General features: G+C 33.2%; 1 protein-coding gene across 2 annotated transcripts in view; it reads left to right on the plus strand.

Moving 5' to 3' along the window:
* The window catches only part of MAP4K3 (mitogen-activated protein kinase kinase kinase kinase 3), a 185,496-nt gene that overhangs the window by 142,653 nt on the left and 21,961 nt on the right, over positions 1-20,882 (plus strand). For both annotated transcript variants that reach the window (XM_029231412.1, XM_029231413.1), the window contains 9 exons: positions 2,841-2,899; positions 8,549-8,587; positions 8,837-8,890; positions 11,364-11,406; positions 12,617-12,776; positions 13,635-13,747; positions 16,768-16,809; positions 19,107-19,191; positions 20,381-20,460. In XM_029231412.1, the coding sequence (XP_029087245.1) occupies positions 2,841-2,899; positions 8,549-8,587; positions 8,837-8,890; positions 11,364-11,406; positions 12,617-12,776; positions 13,635-13,747; positions 16,768-16,809; positions 19,107-19,191; positions 20,381-20,460 (675 nt within the window). The remainder of the gene's footprint in view (positions 1-2,840; positions 2,900-8,548; positions 8,588-8,836; positions 8,891-11,363; positions 11,407-12,616; positions 12,777-13,634; positions 13,748-16,767; positions 16,810-19,106; positions 19,192-20,380; positions 20,461-20,882) is intronic.

The following is a 20,882-nucleotide window of genomic DNA, read 5'->3' on the forward strand; positions in this document are numbered from 1 at the left end:
GCCACATCCTCTGTTCTTTTTCAGCTCTTGCTGGGACCATGTCTTCTTAGAGGCTCTATCCGAGTTCAGAAGTACTCCTCTATTCATTAAAACACTGAAGTTAGGACTTTCTGACCCCAAAAGATATTTTAATTGGGCTTAGGTTGACCATCTTAAATTTTTTGCTGAGTGTTCAATTTGAATCTGCACTGGGCTATTGCATGTTTTCATCCATGTTGTTACTGCTTTGACTTTGTGTAGTTAAACACTGTCATTCATTAATAAGTTGATGCCTGATTTATGCTACTAAATTTTTTATGTCTATCCTGGCATGTTCAAATGTATTCTTATTTAGCTTATAAAGAATGGCCATGTTTTACCATCATTTTATAGGGTTATTTTGAGTGTTTTTCCAAGCATAACTTTGGTAGCATTTTTCTATTACAGAATAGCGTCCAAGTCCCTTTGGAAAGCATTTTAGATCAGTCTTTCTTAGACTACCCTAAAGATACGTAAATGACTACAAACTTTGCCCAAGTTTCCCTTTTCTTCCTTTCCTTTTAATTTATTCTCATTTTTCTTGTCTGATTTGCTGTCTGAATTCCTGCCATATAATAAGTGCTTAGTAAATAATAGTTGAATTAAATGAGATTAACTACTTATTAGAAGGACTTAGTGCAATCCTTTTCCTTGATGACATGCCTAGCACATGGGTTTTGTTTTGTTTTTTCTCCTATGGATGCTAAAACATAACTTGATTTATGGAGAAGGAATTAATAAAGAATGAAACCCTTTCAATTTTAGCTTTCCTGGTAGGGCTTAACACATGCCACATTTAATCATCAGACCTGGATCTGTCAGCAACTTCTCCCCATCCTGAATGTTATTCTGTATGTGAATTTACAGTCCATTTTCTATTAAAATATTTCATTAGTTATTTCAGATTCTTCTCTTACCTTCCTAAATATATCAGTTGATTTTTTAAAAATTATTATCATCAACCTGGTAATTGTCATGTAGCAGATGAGCTAGCTATTCTTAGGACATATCTATATTTATATAACACAAGCCATGGCCACTCTGCACAAATTACGCTTTTGAAAGCTGTCATTTGATTAAAGGCTTAACAGATTATATTGGCTAAAGAGGTTGCTGGTCCCGTAGAAGGGCCCAGTTATGCATAGCTAAAGAAAATGAAGTTGAATTCAGAAAGGTATTCATTGAGATTAGTACTTTTCTTTACTAAATACCAAAGTTTAAAGTCTCCTATATAAAGTCATGACCACTTAAATAGTGCAGCATAATAATTGTGTGGCAGTCTTATGATAATAGCAATTTCATCCTATTAAGATCTATCATTACAAATTAAAGAGAACAGGTATCCGAATTTCATTAGAATTTTATGTGATACCAGTGTGACAGTTCACTAATCTTTTTTGTTTATGATGTGTTATCTCTTCTGTCACTGGTAAGAACATATATTATTATGCATGGAAGAACACAATTATTGAAGAAGACAAAATTTGAGCCTTGTCTAAACCAGGCTTTTGGCTTTTAACTTTTCACTTAAATGTGATGTATTGCTTAGAAGTCTGATCTGTAATTATCTATGTATATCTTAATGAGGCTGAAGTGTTAGTTATCTGTTTATAGTAAAATAAACAAATGGCATTTGAACACGCATTTTCTTAGGGCCTAATTAGTGTGTGCCAGGTACGATGCTAGACCCTAGGCTGTAGGGAAAAAAGATGGATTTAACAATTTTCCTTTGTTTGAGGAGCTTATAGCCTGGCTACTATTTTTATAAACTTGTAAATAAGTTAATTAAAAGTCAGTGTAAACGCTAGAGGAGAACTATGTGTTAAATGCCATGGAGTCGCGAAGAAGGTTACACCTATCTTCCTGGACAGCCTTGGAAGGCTGCTCCAAGAAGGTAACTTTTGCATTAAGTCCTCATTGTGCATCTGGCAGTATCTTGTAAAACTAGATAGCGCTTTAAGTACACTATATTCTAATGAAAATAAAATTCATTTAAAATGTTAAATATTCCCCCTTAATCATTAAAACGGTGCTTGAAATACAGTGGGAGAAAACGAAACTGTACTTTCCGTGGTTGTTGGAAATCATTTTTTTTCCTCAAGAAGGCATTTCAGTTGAGCACATAGATTGTTAGTTCCTTTAAATTTCAGTTCTTAACTCTACAACCTGCAGTGTTCAGTGGAAATGTTTAAATAGTTGAAGAACTGCCTTAATAATATTCGTTTGAAGTTTTGCTACTTAACTCTTTAAAAAAATATTTAAAGTCCTTAAATTTAGTTTATAATCTTGTGCAATTTCACATGTATAATTCACTTTGAAAGACCACCTTCTTTTTAACCTTTAAAAAATTATTACCTGCATGAAGCAGTAATAGAAATATGTGAATGTGTATATATACATAATTATTGCAGATTTTATATACAAAGTCAAACCAAGATTTTTGTTGCTTGTTCTCTTCTGTAATCATTTTTGCTTCATTATAGCTTGAGCATAAATACTTTTTTCAGCTTTTTTCATTCCAAAAACTGATTTTTACAAATGTTAATTACAGTAGCAATAACCATAAATGAAACTTGCATATGGTGTTCAAACAAGTTCCCAGGAAAATTTTGGTAACTTAAATAATAAAATATATAAATTAAGACTACAAACTTCTGAAATCTTTTATTGCTGGAAGTCCTACCTTGCTTTCTTTTTAAGAACATATAGCAATACAGATTTATTTGAAGTCTGGGGTTTCTCTTTTAAAGACAATATGCGTTAGTGTATCATGATTTGTGATACACTACTATTTTGCTGAATATTTTATTCTGTACTATTAGGATCTACAACTAGAATATGGACAAGGACACCAAAGTAGTTACTTTTTAGGTGCAAACAAGTAAGTAAAATTCTTTTAAAATTAAATTTAAATTTAAGAATACTTAAATTGCCTTAAAATATGTTATATATTAATTGTATTTTAAATATTTACAGTAGTAAATTGTACTAGTCTGGTAGATATATTTTATAATATGCTTTTAACTTTTCTTTATTACTACCTTGCTAATCATCTACTCAATAATTGTCATAATGGGGAGAGTCACCTTAAATTTTTTGTATCAAGCTACTTTGTAGACCTTACCTGTTAGAGAAAGTAAGTACATTCCAACTAAAGATGAGTATATGTTTCAGCAATCTATTTCTTTTATTTGCAAAGTTGACCTGTTTATTACTTACAAAACTTGCTTTGGTACATCTCCCAGATGTGTTGGCCTATGAAAACAGATGGAAATATTCACACTCTTTAAAAATCTTTGTCTTAACTTTTTAGCTGTTAAGAGTCTTTTAAAAAGTAGATAGCCGTTAAAATATGTCTAAAGGTTTAAAAGTTATTTATTTTATGCAAGAAATAAATCCAACGGTTGTTTAAGGTCTGCAGTATACCAGGCACTGTCTAGGTGGTGCAGCACGGTGGTGAAAACGCAGCTTACAAGGTGTAACAATTTAAGATGTTCGTAGGCCTGAATTAGCAAGATATGGGGACAGGATTCAGCTCTTCCCCGTAGAGCCTCATTTCCTGAGTTCATGGATGAACTATCATTATAAAAGCTAATTTATAGGGAAATATTTAAATTGCCAAAATCTCCCAGCTGTGTAGATATTATTTCAATAATCAGAACTACTTAAAATTTCCAAATATAATTTCAGTGACATTAGAGGGTTGAGACATATTATATACCCATATTTTAATTAAAATATGTTAATATCTTAAGCAGGTGACTAAGAGACAAGCAACTCAGATTTAGAGATAATAATGCAAAATCATGTTTCTTTTTTTATAAACGAAATGTTTAAATACTCTTTTCTTAACCCAGAAACGGCTTTGAATGACAAGCTAGAGAAATGCATTAGTTTTGATTTTGCTGAGCTTCAGTTAAATAACATGAAGTTTTTGTTTTTGTTTTAAACCTTATATTTCCTAAAATGGAAAATAAGTCTAAAATTTCCCTGGTTGAAAAATGAAATTTTATCAAAATAGTAACATTTGCTGTTTATAGTTTGTCTTGATTTGTTGATGGGCAACAAAGGAAAGTTTGTCTCGTAATGGGTTAGCAAATAAATTCTGACGTGTTTTTGTGTTATTTTGTCTAAATTTCAGGTCACTAGTTTTAAGGATCTTGTTAGCAAATTTTGATGTATTTTTAAGAGATTGTATAATTTTGAAAAATATTTCATTTACTTTGGCTTATTTTAAATATATTTTTATATTATATACTTGCAAAAATACCCCCAAAATGGCCTATCATTAAATGCTTTTCTAGATTCCTTAGTCCCCATTGTCTGATTTTTTGATTGTTAGACATTTTCATATTATATAGTTACTTTGGCTAGGTAAATGTTAATAATTTCCCCAACCTTCATTTTTTGATTAATTGGATCCCTGCTTAAGGAACTTTATTCTATATAACGAATCACTGGCAAGGTAGGTTGCCCCAAAGTTTGCCCTTTGGCTGTGTTTCGTGTACAGGTATATACATACATGTGACATGAGCATGGATGTAGCACTTCTCTTACTGTACTGCTATGTCTGCTTTATTCTTGTGACTAGGCAGTGTTTTAAAACTCACAGGATTTCCTGCTTTCTCCATAGGTGATCAGGCAGACAGATTTCCATTTATGGGTTTCTGCCTATTCCAGACCACGCAGGAACTAAGTTTGTTTGTTTTTTTAACAGAATACGTATGTGTTTTGACTTACTGGGTTGTTTTCTTTTGAATTGTTATTATTGGGGTCAACTTTTCTGACTATTTAAACCAACAAAATACTATTTTTAAAAGAAAACTCTAAATTATTTCTGATTTTGTTTTTAATGTAGAGCAAAAGTTCTAAAAATAAATTCTCTTCTAAAGACTTAAATAATAATGAAAAGAAATTCCTGGCATAATTAAGTATATTAGTAGTAAATGCCAGATCCAGAGTCAGAACTGTCTCTTGCTATAAACTGTGTAACTTGGAGAAATTTACCTCAATTTTCTCTAATAAATGGGGATTATAATAGTACCTGCCTCATAGTATGCTAAGGGTGAAATGGAATAATCATTGTAAAGCATTTAGCACATTTAGGGTTTAATACACATTAGTTGCCCTTATTTGTAGTGTTTACTCAGTAAATGTTGATTGTAAGAGCAAGTGAATATGAGAGAATAAAATTGCTTTTTGGTTTTAAAGAAATAGGGAGGTTTTTTGGTTTGTTCTCAAATCTAATCAGGGCAGTACTTACAGATTGTTTTGAGTCAGTTAGGCAATTTTGAATGGTTCTAGTAACCAGCAGCTAATTCAAAGATGCCAAATACTTTGGTGGTGGTTTTTGACTTCTCTCCCTATCAGTTTCTTCACTTTATCAGTTAAATCTATGATCTATGTTTGCATGTTTTTCCATTTTTAACCTCTTCATCCAGATTTTCTGGTCATTTTCAGTTGACTTAGTAGTTCAATATGAGGGCATCATTTTTGTTTTGTTTTATTCGTTACTTTCTCAGAATTCCATAATAGAGGAATCCAAGTAGACCAGTGAATAGTGACATTATTTATTATGTCACATCCAGTATTGGTGATTAAATCAGTATCACATTTTTCTCCAATGCTCTCAAGATACGGTATAAATGAACCTTTATGCAAATTAGCCATATTTCATTTTCTCTTTTATAAAGGCTGAAAAGCAAATCATATTTTCTACTTTTCATTAAGACTTCATGAATTCTGTAACTTTATTAACAAAATAACACATAGTAGGAAATTTACAAGCAAATGAATTAAAAAATATACGTATGAGTCCCTAGCCTTAGGATATCTGCTTTTTCATGTTCTCTTATTCTTACAGAACATATACTCCCAGTAAGATAATGTTTTAAAAAGTGGAATGCCATATAAGTCCAATTAAATATGGTAAACTGAAAATAAACTACATTTAAATTCCCCTCTTAATTATTTTCAAATGCTAATATTCTCTATTGGAAAAAGAAATGGCTCAAAAAATATTGTCACATGCTTAAGAAAAAGTTTGTTTTCACATCTTCTAAGATGATGTGAAAGCCCACTGTACAGTTCAGAGATATTACATTTAATTTGGTAAAATAATTTAAAGCAGTGCTTCCGAAATTTTTAGTCTCAGGATCCCTTTATGGTCTTAAAAATTATTAAGGATTCCAATGAGCTTTTGTTTATATCACTTATAAATATCAATATTTATAGTACTGGAAATTTAAACTGAAAACTTTTCAAAATATTTATTTATTTCAAATAGTAATATACTCATTCCATGTTATCATAAAAAAAATTTTGTGTGTATTAAAAAATTCCTCATCTTTAAGAAGCAATTCAGGGACTTCCCTGGTGATCCAGTGGTTAAGACTTCACCTTCCAATGCAGGGCGTGTGGGTTCGATCCCTGGTCAGGAGCTAAGGTCTCACATGCCTCGTTGCCAAAAAACCAAAACAGAAAACAGAAGCAGTATTGTAACAAATTCAATGAAGACTTTAAAAATGGTCCACATCAAAAAAAGTCTTTAAAAAAAAAAAAAGAACCAATTCAAATGCCACCTCTTAATGGTACCCTCTTTGCAACACCACTTTGTTCCTCTCATGAGACTTAGAAGCAGCTTTATGTATGTCAGTATAATACAGCAAACATTTTGTTGAGGACCACAAATAACATTTTTTATGAAGAATAGCTGTTTTTTTCCTGAAACAAAATAATATTAGTAAGAAAGGTGGCATTGTTTCATATTCTTTGCAGATCTCCTTAACGTCTGGCTTAATAGAAGACAGCTGGATTCTCATATCTGTTACTAATCTATTATGATATCATACATCTCATAGTCTCCAGAAAACTCCAGAGTTTCATTCTCAATGAAATAGTAAGAGTGAAAAAAGAAAGAAAAAGAGTGAATTAAGAGTAAAAAAAAAAGTGCTTTAGATTATGAAAATAGTTTTTTTACCTTGCAGACCTCTTACCGGAGCCTAAAGGACCCCCAGGATCCCCAGACCGTGCTTTGAGAATTGAGAAATGTTGCTTAGTTGATAATAATAAAGAAAACACTAATTGAGTACTTACTGTGCTCTGAAATACTATTCAAAGAAATAATTAATTGTATCTGCAGATAAACATTTTGACATAGGTACTATTGTAATTCCCATTTTGCTTAGGAAAATCAGAGTAACTTATCGAAGGCCACATAGCTTACAGTGGCAGAGGCAGGATTCAGATTCAGGCTGTCTTTGCTTCACAACCTGTCATCATTTTGCTATACTGCCTCTAGGTAGAAGTCCTATCTTAGAGCTAGTCCTTGAAGAGCTTTGTGAATAGGTAATACATTTGACTGAAGTACCTTAATTTTTTTATCTGCAAAATAGGATTTGCAATTAGTTTATGGTTTTCCTATGTCATTTACAAGTCCAGATTTAAAACTTTGTCACTTTTTAATACTTAAATTGTTATTAAACTATCCTAATTAAAACATTTGATGGCTAAAGTCTATTCTATTAATTATTTATACCAGCTAACCATACCTTTCAGTTTCTCTGGTTTTATGCTTTGATAATTCTGAGGGCAGTTTTTTCCACTATATATAGGAAGGGCAAATGATTAGAAGGTACTACCTTACAACTTTTGAGGAGAGTAAATTTTCTGCTGAATCACTTTTACCACAGTAATCTGTCAGTAACCGTATTTCTGTCTCGTTAGCTTTAAGAAGGCTATTGAGTTTCTGATGCTTGAAGAGTATAATATAGGAGGTATGTTGCATGAACTTGCAGTGAAAAGAAGTAAGGGAACTTCAGGAATGCTGTGAGTTCTCTCTTACACTCCTGAATATCAAAGTTTTATAAATTGCTCCTAATGATAAAATCCTCGCACCTGGTCTGATACAGGCTTAGTCTCCCAAAAGTGTAAATGTGTTTGCCAGTACACCACTGGAGAACAGATACTTCAGGTAAGTGAGTGTCTTTTGTGAAAGCAAAGTGCTACTACATTCATGTATTCACATCACATGCATGCATGCTTTTGCAGAGATCCAACACGTTGAGTTTCATTTTGTAGGATTGCCTGAGAGCATGATGTTTTTTTAAAGTGTGTCACCTTTCTTACATTAAGAAAAAGAAAATATAATTTCAGGTGTCAGGTAAAATATTCCAGGTAAAATTTAAATCCTGGAAACCCCTGACTGTGACCCTGCAATTATTGTTTTGTCAGTCCCAGTTGTGACATTTCATGGTGGGTTGTCCTTTGTCTGAATTGGTATTTTTCAATAAACACTTGGATTTATTTTGTTCATTTAAAATACATGTATAAAGACATTAGCAACAGAAAATAGATACCTCATTAAATATAACCTGATGTTTTACGGTATAGCGATGGTCGTTACAGCAGGTTTTTAGTGAATAGTAAAAAAGTGTTTTAAATTTATAGATAAGGTTAAAGTGATGAAAAATTGTACTTAGTATTTCTTTGCTTTATTCACATTATTTTTAATTTTTATTTTTCTCCTAAGGAGTCTTCTGAAGTCTGTTGAAGAAGAATTACATCAGCGGTAACTTTAATTTTTAATTAAACTTGAAATACTTTGTTACAGATGAGTAAAGTCTCTTTACCCCCTTCTCTATCATGTAGCCTAAGATTGTGTTGTTGTTGTTGTTTTAATATCCTGAATCCTGTAAAGACATAGAAATAAAATTCTGTCCTACAGTAGCCCTTCCTGCATTTTCTAAAGTTTCTTCTTAAGCTGTTCTGGTGGTAAAGTCCATTTGGTAACAGCGGAGTTATCCTTCTTTATCCTTAGAGGGCACGTGGCACATTTAGAAGATGATGAAGGGGATGATGATGAATCTAAACAGTAAGTTCTGTTTCCATTTTTGGTAAAAGAAAAAGTGTCATTTGACCTGATTTAGTAAATCTGGCAGCTTAATATTGAAGTAATTTTAATATCATTAATAATATAGTATCATGGGTTGTACCACAGTTTCTTTCCTTTTCTCTGTTCTAATTGTATTAGTCGGTTCGGGCATCCTTAACAAAATACCATAGACTGGTATTTATTTCTCATGGTCTAGAGGCTGGGCTGCTGGACAGTTTAGTTCCTGGTGAGAGCTCTCTTCCAGGCTTGCAGGTGGCTGCCTTCTCAGTATGTCCTCAGATGGACTTTGCTCAGTGTGTGCATGCAAAGAGAGAAATCTCTCTCCCTCTTTTTATAAGGCCACCAGTCCTATCTGATTAGGACCTCATTCTTATGACCTCAGTTAACCTTAATTACCTCCCAGAAGCACTATCTCCAAATACAATCACATTTCACTGTAAGCAGTCAGAAAGAACCAAGCCTCTCCTTCAGCACTTTGCTTAGAAATCTCCTCAGCTAACTATCCGATTTCATCCCTGGCAGATTTTCCTTCCACAAAACACTAGAACATGAACACAATTCATCCAAGTTCTCTGCCACTTTATAACAATGATTACCTTTCCTCCAGTTTCCAATAACTCGTTCATCATTTCCATCTTGAGACCTCACCAGAATGGCCTTTAATGTCCATTAAAGGACATTCTGTTAATGACTATTTGTGTATTCTCTAAGAAGATGGAAGCTTTCTCACCGGCTCTCCTCTTTTCTCATTGACCTCTTGCTCTTAACGTCTATACTTCTAGCATGTACCCCCAAACTCTTCCAGCCTTTACCTATTACCCAGTTCCATAACTGCTTCCACATTTTTATGTATTTATTACAATAGCACCCCACTTCTTAGTACCAAAATATGTCTTAGCTCAGGCTGCCATAACAAAATATCATGGACTGAGTGGCTTGAACAACAGAGATTTGTCACAGTTCTGGAGGCTGGGATGTCCAAGATAAGGTGCCCGCAGATTTAGTTCCTGGTGAGGGCCCTCATCCTGGCTTGTAGACAGCTGGCTTCTTGCTGTGTCTTCACATGGCCTTTTCTCAGTCTGTGCACAGAGAGACAGAGATCGAGATCGAGATCTCTTCCTCTTCCTATAAAGCCACCAATTCTGTTGGATTAGCTCCCCACCCATATGATCTCATTTAACCTCAGTTACGTCCTAGAAGCCCTGTGTCCAAATACAAGCACATTGGAGGTTAGGGTTTCAACCTACAAATTTTGAGTAGACACAATTCAGTCCATAGCGCGAGTTGATAAAAAAAAGAACTTTGAAAAAAATTTACAAAGACAGTAAACATATCCTGTAGTTTAATGTTATAAATTAGTCAGTAATAGCTGTAATTATTACTACAGCTACAAAGAGTCTTACTATATAGTTGATTAAATTTCATCTGATATGTTTCAAATAAATAATTTGGATATAAATGTATTTTTGAGGGGAGAATATTTTCACTTACGTAATTATTAATATTTAGTCCTTTTAGTTTTGGGGGTTTTGTTGTTTGTTTTTTGTTTGTTTTTAAAGAAAGATGCAGTTTCATGGTAGAGTGACAGAAACACCTGAGAAGCAGCTGGGGCATTGATTTTCCTTTCTACCTCACCACTCTGTGACCTTGAATCAGGTCACTTAACCTCTCTGGGCCTCAGTCTCCTCATCTGAGAGTATATGCTCCATAATCTTTTAATTTTTAGTACTTCTAAAACTCCAGTTCTGAGTTGTAATGAATCTTAGCTTCAACCAAATAAATTCTGCCAGTAATTTCATAGAGTACGTATATAGCTTTTGATGAGCTTCATCAGAGATATTCCATATCTAACAGTAGTAAAAATGAAGCTTACATTGTAATATATTTTTATATCATTTTGCTATTTTTCCTTAAACCAACTGTTGCTTGTGTTTTTCTATTATTTACCTTTCAATTGATATAAATTGGAATTGTGGCTATCTTTTCCAGTTTTAATTACTAAAATAATATTTGAAAACAAGAAAGCATATCTAGGGCTTCCCTGGTGGCACAGTGGTTGAGAGTCCACCTGCGGATGCAGGGGACACGGGTTCGTGCCCCGGTCCGGGAAGATCCCACATGCCACGGAGCAGCTGGGCCCGTGAGCCATGGCCGCTGAGCCTGTGCGTCCAGAGCCTGTGCTCTGCAATGGGAGAGGCCACAACAGTGAGAGGCCTGCGTACCGCAAAAAAAAAAAAAGGAAAGCATATCTACTCAGTTACTTTTGGAATAATACTTCATTTAGCATAACTTGAACATTTCACAAAGTATTTTGAAAATCGCTCATAACCTTAGAAAAAGAAACTTGTTTATACAAAATTTTCTTCCATATCTTTAAAAATATAATCATATTTTAGTAATGATTTGTTTGTAAAATGACGAGTTCTGATTCTAAGTGTTTATGTTTTTATAGTTCAACCATGAAAGCAAAAGTTCCACCTCCTTTGCCACCAAAGGTAAGCAGATTTGTTTCTCGGTTTGAATTGTGTATGTGTGTCTGCCACTTTAATACTGTATTAATACTTACTCTGTGGCTTATTTAAACTTGGGATCCACAAAGAAAAGTCATGAAGAAGTTACTAACCATGATATAAGTAGACAATTGTGATTGTTTTTGTTTGTCTTTTTTAAATCATCCAACTTGTCATTTGGTGTTTATTCTAAATAATAAGTTCCAGAAATTTGTACATGAAAATGATTAAATTAATGGATTAGTATTTCACTTGGGTTAGAAAACTCATACTTTTAATAAGATTTTTTTCTTCAAAATCTATAATCTACTAGTAACTGATTAAGTTCATATGCATAGCAAATTCTAATTATAAAATGAACTGTTTATAAAATGAGTTGTAAGGTTTGAAATCAATTATAAATTGATTTATAAATGAGAATTGGAGTCTGACCAGTCTAGATATCCAATGTATTACTATATTTTGTTTTTATTTTACTTTTAAGAAAATCACGATTCACACAGGTAAATAGGACTGTTCTTGCTTGTTCAGTTTTACGTTAGCAGAAATACAGATATCTGAATTTCAAAGAGATAAGTGCTGAGCAGTCTTCCTAATAAGGGACACATTATAAGAATTTATAAATTCTCCAAACCTTCAGCTGACTGAAGGTTTTTCCATTGTCTGCACAGAGTTCCCCAGGTATCCCATATTGCTGAATTAGTATTCTCTCATTTGATAAAATTTTAATTGGCATCTTCTTCTGCCCCCTGTCTGAAAGATTAAGCATTAACATAAAAGATAATGAGTCACCTTAAAGAGACAGTTTAGATTAGCCTTGTAAGGAGCTGAACTTTGATTAGCCTGAATGTTTAAAATAAAAGGAGACTCATTTAAATTGGGGATCGTAAAGACCAGAATATTTTTATTTGGCAAGTCTAAGTGGGTAGGCTTGTGAGGAATTAATAGAAACAGGTCTTTTTTTTTTCCTGAGAAAATATTTTAGGTGTACATTTTTAGGATATATATTAAGATTACCTGAACCAGATAGCTGAATAATCCAATAAGAGTTGAAACTCAACTAGTAAACACAGTTTGCAAGCCTCTGATATATGATAATATTTACTTCAGGGCAGATATTCAGTATTTTTCATGTTTAATGAAACACGAATAATTTCATGTTTAATCATTGGTCTCCTTTTCTGTATTATTTCAGCCTAAGTCCATATTCATACCACAGGAAACTCATTCTACTGAGGATGATAATCAAGGAACAATCAAGAGATGTCCCACGTCAGAGAGCCCAGCAAAGCCCTCCCAAGTTCCACCTAGGCCACCACCTCCCAGGTTACCTCCACAGAAGCCTGTTGCTTTAGGTAATGGGGGAAGGGAAGGTGAAATAAGAACGTTGCCAGGTTTTCATAATGTGTGAAAAAAATGGAGGGACTCCTTTTAAGAGATTATTTGAAATTCCTTTGTGGAAGGGAGAAGGAAGGCAATGGCTCTAGAGATGTTTTCTGCTTTTTGCCTCATAGTTTGAAGTGTTTTTATGACAGGATTACCTATGACCCAGTCTGGGATATTTTGCCTTCTCTTTCTCATTTCATATCTAGCCTTCCCTCTTTTGGAGAATCGTTTGTACCCAATTCGTTATATATCTAGAGTGTGGCAACAAAAGAAATTAAACTCTGAACAAGGAAAATGTGTTTGGTCCTAGGCTACTTCTGTTTTAGAAAAAGAAGAGGATACCTTGCTTGACTCCTTTATTTTATTTCATTTAACCATTTTTAGAAAAATGATTGTCAGTATTTGCTAGGTATTTGCCTCCAAAGTAATACTAGAAGGTACTGTTTTAATACTGTAAAGTGTCTTGTGTGTTATGCAAAAGAAGCAATTAAGAAAAGAGCAACTAATGTTTCTTGGATAACAGACTATAAATTGCCCCTTTCCTGAAAGTAGTTATGTATTCAGTATTTTCTTTTTAACACAAATATATGTACTTAGATACAGCCTGAATTTTAATTTGCATATGTGAAAGAAATAGAGATAAAAGTAGAAGAACATATATATAAAAGACTTTTTACAGTAGTAAATATTCTGATAGGGTAATCCCAAATGAAGGCTGAAACTGTCTCAGAGATAATATTTTTTGTTTCCTACTTGATAATTTCCTGAATGAAAATTTTCATAAAAATTAATCCTTTTCTAATATATTTAAATATATCTTACTGAAGGAAATGGAGTGAGCTCCTTCCAGTTAAATGGTGAACGAGACGGTTCATTATATCAACAACAGAATGACCACAGAGGCACAAACCTTGCGAGGAAAGAAAAGAAAGATGTACCAGTAGGTATTTATATTCATAAGCTCTACTTATATGTGTTTCCTTTTTCACTATTAAATTAGTTTTGCAGTTATAATTGATGGAACTCTAGCAATTATATATTTTAAATTTGTAAGTTTATATTTTAATATATGAATTATAATGATAATAGATTGTTTAAATCTTGAAAAAAATGACTTCGCTATGGTAAACATGAATGAAAGCTTTCTACTCTTCAGATTATTTAGGCCAATTTGTTATATTGCATATTATAAAATGTGACCTCTGCATACAGCTAAACACTTAGTATTCTTGTGATTGTTGAGAAAAAATATTATTCTTGTTGATTAGAATGATTCTTATACATTGCTTTTACAGTCTAATGAACTTACTGAAGGAAGGACATGGACAGATAAGGAAAGCCGTAGCTTCTACCTCAGGACAAATTTCTGTTACATAATTTGTGATATTACTACTCTTACTCAAAGAAAATAGCTAACAAGGAAGAAAAATTAAGATTATTTTCTAGTAGATATAAGATATCACTTTAGGAAAGGTGAAGTTAGCCTTACCAGCTATTCCTGTTACAAATGTTAGATAAAACACTATGACATAACTACTAAAACATAAATAGAATTTATCAGGGAGATTAAAAATTGTTAACATTTGTAAAGAATTTACTCTTAATCATCAGGCAACATTTGTCCCTCATCATAGAACTTAAAACAAAAAAAAAATCCTTAAAATTCCCAATTCAGCGGTTGCCAACAAGATCACAAGACAGTATTTTGGGGGAAGTCTTTGTGTATAATGACATTGGTTATTTTTCTAGAAATTTACAGGACATATGGTTATGTGCATACAGCTATACTTTGTGCACTAAGCACATTGCTAGAGGCTTTTGTTCTGTATCTGTTCAACTGTTTCATAAGATTTCACTATAGATATGACATACCATTTTTTCTAATTCAGTTAAAGCACTTGACTGGGGTTATGCATTGTAATTTGTGAAACTTAAGACATTTTTAACAAAAGTGAAATGTCCTGTAGGAATAATAGGATTTATGAAGTCTGTCCAACTGAGTAGTGCCTTTTTGCTTTCATCAGTTTAAATTTTAGCAGCCCTGCTAATGTAGTAGTATAAAAATGCAGCCTAATGATTTTGCAACACAGTATAATAACCTTTGAGAGATGAATACGTTTTTTAATTTATGCACTTTTAATTCACTCTTTCTATTACCTTATTTTATCAGGATAAGGAACTAGTAATTAAACTAACAGTCTCAATAATTCTGAAATAAATATGTCATGACTGTATCAGGATAAACAGTATCCCTGGTATACTGAAACATGATTACAGTTTGTGCAGCTTCTTGAAATTATTTACAGCCAATTCTGTCAGTACTTAAGTTAAATCTGACAGAACATTCAAAGCTCCCTAATTAAAAATGATGTTTTGCTAAAATAGATGATATGTGATAAAAAATAAGTACATAAATCATTTGCAAAATGGAAAAAAATTATCAGAAATGGATGGCAGTATTAGCTGTACATCCTCATAAACATATCTACAAAGTAAAATTTCATAGTCTTAATTTTAGAAATGTCTAAAAGTTACTCATGTAAGTAGTACTACACAGAATATTTCATTTGTATCATGTATATGAAATCAATTAACAGTAGCTTTTTAATTTTGGTCTCATTTAAACAATTCTGATTTATATGAGATTGAGAAAAAATTATAATGTCATTCCTTAAAACGCTGTTAAGATTAACCTCAAAAGAAACCTAGACTTTCATTAAATTTACGTTTAAATTATAATCTCTCCCAAGGAGATTCCTTCTCCAGGGATAAATCATATACCCCAGGAATGTAGCCCCTTGGAGAAATTTCTGGTACTGTTGAGAATATTGTAATAGATGAGCGATGTGCTATTTTTCCTCTCCTTAAATTATCAGTATACTATGAACAATGATTCATGCATTTGAGTCCATCAAAATTTAAAACTTCACTTGACAAAACACTCTGTAAACAAGGTTAACATAATGTGCAGACTAGGAGAAAACATTTGTAATATATATATAACAGATAAAGTATTTAAGTCTAGATATATAAGGAGCTCCAACAGATAGATAAGAAAAAGGTAACTCAGTTAAAAAAAAAAGGGGGGGGGGGGCGGGGGGGAAGAATTCACAGAAGAGGAAAAACTATTTTTTAAAAAGATTCTCAACCTTCCTAGCAATCAGAGGCATGCAAGTTAATGAGAAACACAGGAGAAAACACTTTTTACTCCTGTAAAAACTGTTATCAGTTTGAGAACATTAAGTGTCTGTGAGACCATAAGGAACCAGGACTCTCGTACATTGCTGGTGGGAGCGATATGAAGTGGGCACTTGGAAAGGCAGTTTGGCAGTCAGTATCCACTAAAATGTAAAGGTACAGACCCCATATTCCAGAAGTTTCACTTCTCACAACATATCCTTAAAAGAAAACATTCACACATGTAGTAAGGTATGTACAAGGGTGATCATTTCCACATTGTTGTTATAGTAAAAATTTGAAAATAATTTTAAATATCCAATAACAATTAGGGAATTGCTAAATAAAGTATGTTATATTCATACTGTGCTGCAGTTAAAGCAAATGAGTCAATGTACTTATGCTGTCCCAGTGTTAAGGCAAAGAACAAGTTGATAAACAGTGAATAACTGTTTATGTTCTAAAACACACACAAAAACAGTATTTCTGTGGGGACATGTATATAAATATGTGCAAAAAGGTCTGGAAGGATACACAAATACATGAGTACATATAATTGCCTAGAGAAAAGTTTGGAAGGATACACAATAAACCATTTTGGGGGGGCAGGTACTAGGAATAAGTGGAGTGTGAAAGGATTATAGGGGACTTCAGTATTATCTATAATGTTTTGTTTGACCAAGAGAATGTATTCATGTGTTTTATTCTGATACATGTGTTTGAAATACAGTACTGATATACCAAACAACAAGAAGTATAATCATGCATGTGTTCTTTTTCTAGAAGCCTATTAGTAATGGCCTACCCCCAACACCTAAAGTGCACGTAAGTATAAATACCAAATAGGTTAAGTTTTCAAACTAAATACAATGACAAATAATTGCTTGAATGTGTACCTTTGGTTGGATTTTTTTTGCCTGTTTGAAAGAATCCATTATTATTGAAAAAAACTAAAAGATTGCTAATTTACATATTAATTGATTATATCTGAAAAGTAACTTTTCAAAAGAAAATTACGATAAATTATACATTTTAAAAAGCTGCTTTATTCAAAAATTATTAATATTTTCTTTGCACATATTTTTGAAGGAATGTGAAAAATGCACAGTTATCAAAAACATAGAATTTTAGAACTAGAGGGAACATTGAAGGAGCATCTGGCCCAAACTCTGTTTTTTGCCCATGAATAAAACTGAGACCCAAAGATCTTAGTCACCAAGATCACAAAAGAGCACCCAACTCTAACCAGACCTAGAACTAGAACGTAAATGTCCTATGTTATAGTCCTTGTAGGTTTTTTATATCTATATATACCATGCTATCCTTTTTAGGATTAAAATGATATTAACTCAATGTAATTTTAGGTTAGTATGGATAGAACTACATTTTCGCTGATACAAATCTCTAATCTAAAACCTTATGTAATACTAGTTTAGACAATGTCCATAATTTTTCTGGTTTTTAACCTCTCAACTCTACTATTTAGCCTTTTTACTTTTTAACTCTACTTTTTAATTAGTATAAAGATCTAAATAATCATACCTCATTTTACAAAAAGAAGTTTTGAGTGTAAAGGCCTCCTGAGGCTAGAGATTTATGTATACAATAGGGATGAGATTTCCTGTTGGGCTACAAGATGAAATTCCTTTATCAGGTATACAGTTGACAGGCAAGAGCTGATAACTATGGACCAACTGTACAAACTAGCTTTAGGTTGGGACTGGTTTGATTGTTTTGTACCTCATTTGGATTTTTAAGGGGTTTAGCAATACCTTAATATGTGAATTTTGGTACCTATCTTAAAGGATAATTATCAGGGTTAGTTAAGTGATATAATTTCTGCCCTACACCATAAAAACATTTTTTAGAGGTCTCCTACCACCTGGTGGTATTGCCAGGCTATCGTTCTTTTTTGGGAACTAAAATCTTAAAAATACTGGTTGCGGGGCTTCCCTGGTGGCGCAGTGGTTGAGAATCTGCCTGCTAACGCAGGGGACACGGGTTCAAGCTCTGGTCTGGAAGGATCCCACATGTCGTGGAGCAACTAGGCCTGTGAGGCACAACTACTGAGCCTGTGCGTCTGGAGCCTGTGCTCCACAACAAGAGGCCGAGATAGTGAGAGGCCCGCGCACCGCGATGAAGAGTGGCCCCCGCTTGCCACAACTAGAGAAAGCCCTCGTACAGAAACGAAGACCCAACACAGCAAAAATAAATTAATTAATTAATAAACTCCTACCCCCAACATCTTCAAAAAAAAAAAATACTGGTTGGTAGGTTTCTGTGAGTAAAAAGGAAATCTTAAGATTTAATATTTTGATTATTTTGTGTTAATATTTTTAATCCACTGTAGTCAACAGTAAATGCTCACAGTATTATCTCCCTGTTGGTAAAGAAAACATTCCTGCTCTAAGATGATGCACGATGCTGTCCTTACCACATATTTCTGTATTCTTTTTTCCTCAAGTTTTTGTTTGTAAAAGTAATTAAATGGGTAAGCTTTCTTGTATTTTTTTATTCTAACCAGAACAATAATTTCAAAATTAACATCTTACTCTTTGAATATCAAAAAACGTTCAAATGAGTGATATTGTTTTTCACTATAAGGTATTGATTATCTGAAAGGTTTGTAAATAAGCTTGATAAATAAATATTAACATCAAAAACTAAAGCTTTTTGTTGAATCCTTCCAGGGAAAATAATCAGACTGCTCAACTTTTTTTAAAAGTACATCTCTGTTTTGAGATTAAAGTCCGTATATGAATTTCAAATCAACCATACCTTTTCCACTTTGTAATTAAATTCAGTGCTTAGTGCTATTTTTAGGCTCATGAAACCAAGTAAGAAAATTTTCACCTTTGTAGAGATTATCATTTCCTTCTTACCAGAGAATATTGTATTACTCTTAATGTGGGACATGTAAGTAATTCTTCTGTAAGCAGTTATTGTGCAGAATTAGTTGCTATTACTGCTTTGTTTATTTGAGAAGATAGGAAGAATAAAATGATTCTTCTAAGTAAAATCTTATATCATCTGACAGTTGTGCCTGAAACCTTTGTGATACCACTGTAAGGCAAATGACTAGTACTCGTTAGGTTTATTTGGTTATTTTTTGTTTTTTCCAGATGGGTGCATGTTTTTCAAAGGTTTTTAATGGATGTCCCTTGAAAATTCACTGTGCAACATCATGGATAAACCCAGACACAAGAGGTAGTACTATATATTTTTATCTGTTATCTTTCTGATTGTTTAGTGTTTTCATGAGACCAGGAAAGCACTCAGTTTTAATCACTTTCTGCATACCTTTCTGAAGAAAATTTTGTTACAATTTAAAAAGAAATGTTTTTAAGGTAAATATGTTTCTCTATGTTATTAGCAGTGTTTGAGGTGACACATGGTATTAAAATTTCACTGTGTAGTCACCATATCGATACACTGAAACCATATACTCTGTGCCATCTGCCTTTATAAAGATACACATAGAGATATGTACAAACGTATGGTCTCTCCTTCTCTCTCTCTCTTTCTCTCTCTCTCTCTCTCACTCACACACACACACACAGAGGTATTCTTACTAAATCTTTCAAAACTCCAAGCTGTAGGTACTTTTATTTCACAGGTGAAGAAAATGACATTCAGAGAGGTTCATTGTTTCACAGCCAATCGGTAGTAGAGCTGCAGTTTGATCCCCATTCAGTCCTGTCTGACCACAAAGCTTATGCCTTTAATCTCCCAGTACTAATCCTAAATACTGTGCATTATAGCAATGTTCTTGGCATTCTAAGTTGTTCTCAGGATACTTCAGTTTAGCCTGGAGAAGTTCTTCACCTGCTGTTTTATATTATCATAAAAACTGATCAAACAGAACCATGGCCAAACTTCTAATATCTTCTAGAAGATATTGAGTACCCTAGCAAGCGTCCCAGTTTTAGTTAACTTTTTAAATAGGCTGTAGTCAGATCTTGGTTTTTCTGATGTCATGTTTATAATAATAGCCCATCTGCAAAAATACTTCACGTCTGTATCAGCTGGTCTTGATTTGCATTCTGTATGTCAGTTGCACGTGATCCCCTCCAAGAGGGAATTTAGAAAAGTTGCTGCAGATTCTCTGCCAGTCCTCAGCACCCTCTGATGAGTGAGGAGTCCTAGCATGCCATTCTTCAAAACCTCTTTTCATAAAATTTTCTTCACTGCTTTGAGGCTAATATTTGCATATAACTCAATTCCTTGAGCTAGAGTTTCTAACTACTTATTTGCATTAAAATAAAAAATACTGCTTACAGACCACAGTAATTCTTTTTTCATATGTTAATACATATATACTTAATTTTAGATTATATAAACTCTTTTAAAGAGTATTTTATATATCAAAATCAGTGGATTACTTTTGTCATTTCAGATCAGTACTTGATATTTGGTGCTGAAGAAGGGATTTATACCTTGAATCTCAATGAACTTCATGAAACATCAATGGAACAGGTATGTTATTTTGTATTTTTCCCTTTTTTTAAAATTCTTAAGTTATTGTACACAGACACTAAACAAGAAATGTTTCAGTGCTATGATTCGTTGCCTCTTTTGTTCGTAAAACCTTCCTAGAGCATTTTCTATTTACCAGGTGCTAAAGACACACAAGATTAGTCCTCACCTTTAAATAGCTCATGATCTAATAGATGAAACAAACATGTAAACCAATAACTGCAACACACTTCGAGTTAGATGTCACACTAGGAGTGAGTACAAAGTATAAGCCACAGAGGTGGGTATCACTAGCACCTCCTGTGGGGAGATGAGAAGGAGAGAGACGTTTAAGATGGACCATAAATGATGATGAGTAGAAGGTTAGAGGATAAACATGAAAGAGCATGGCAAGCATGGGGAACTATGAATGGATAATTCGA

Source organism: Monodon monoceros, unplaced genomic scaffold, assembly GCF_005190385.1.
Source record: "Monodon monoceros isolate NGI ecotype Baffin Bay Population unplaced genomic scaffold, NGI_Narwhal_1 Super_Scaffold_19, whole genome shotgun sequence".
Taxonomy (NCBI): domain Eukaryota; kingdom Metazoa; phylum Chordata; class Mammalia; order Artiodactyla; family Monodontidae; genus Monodon; species Monodon monoceros.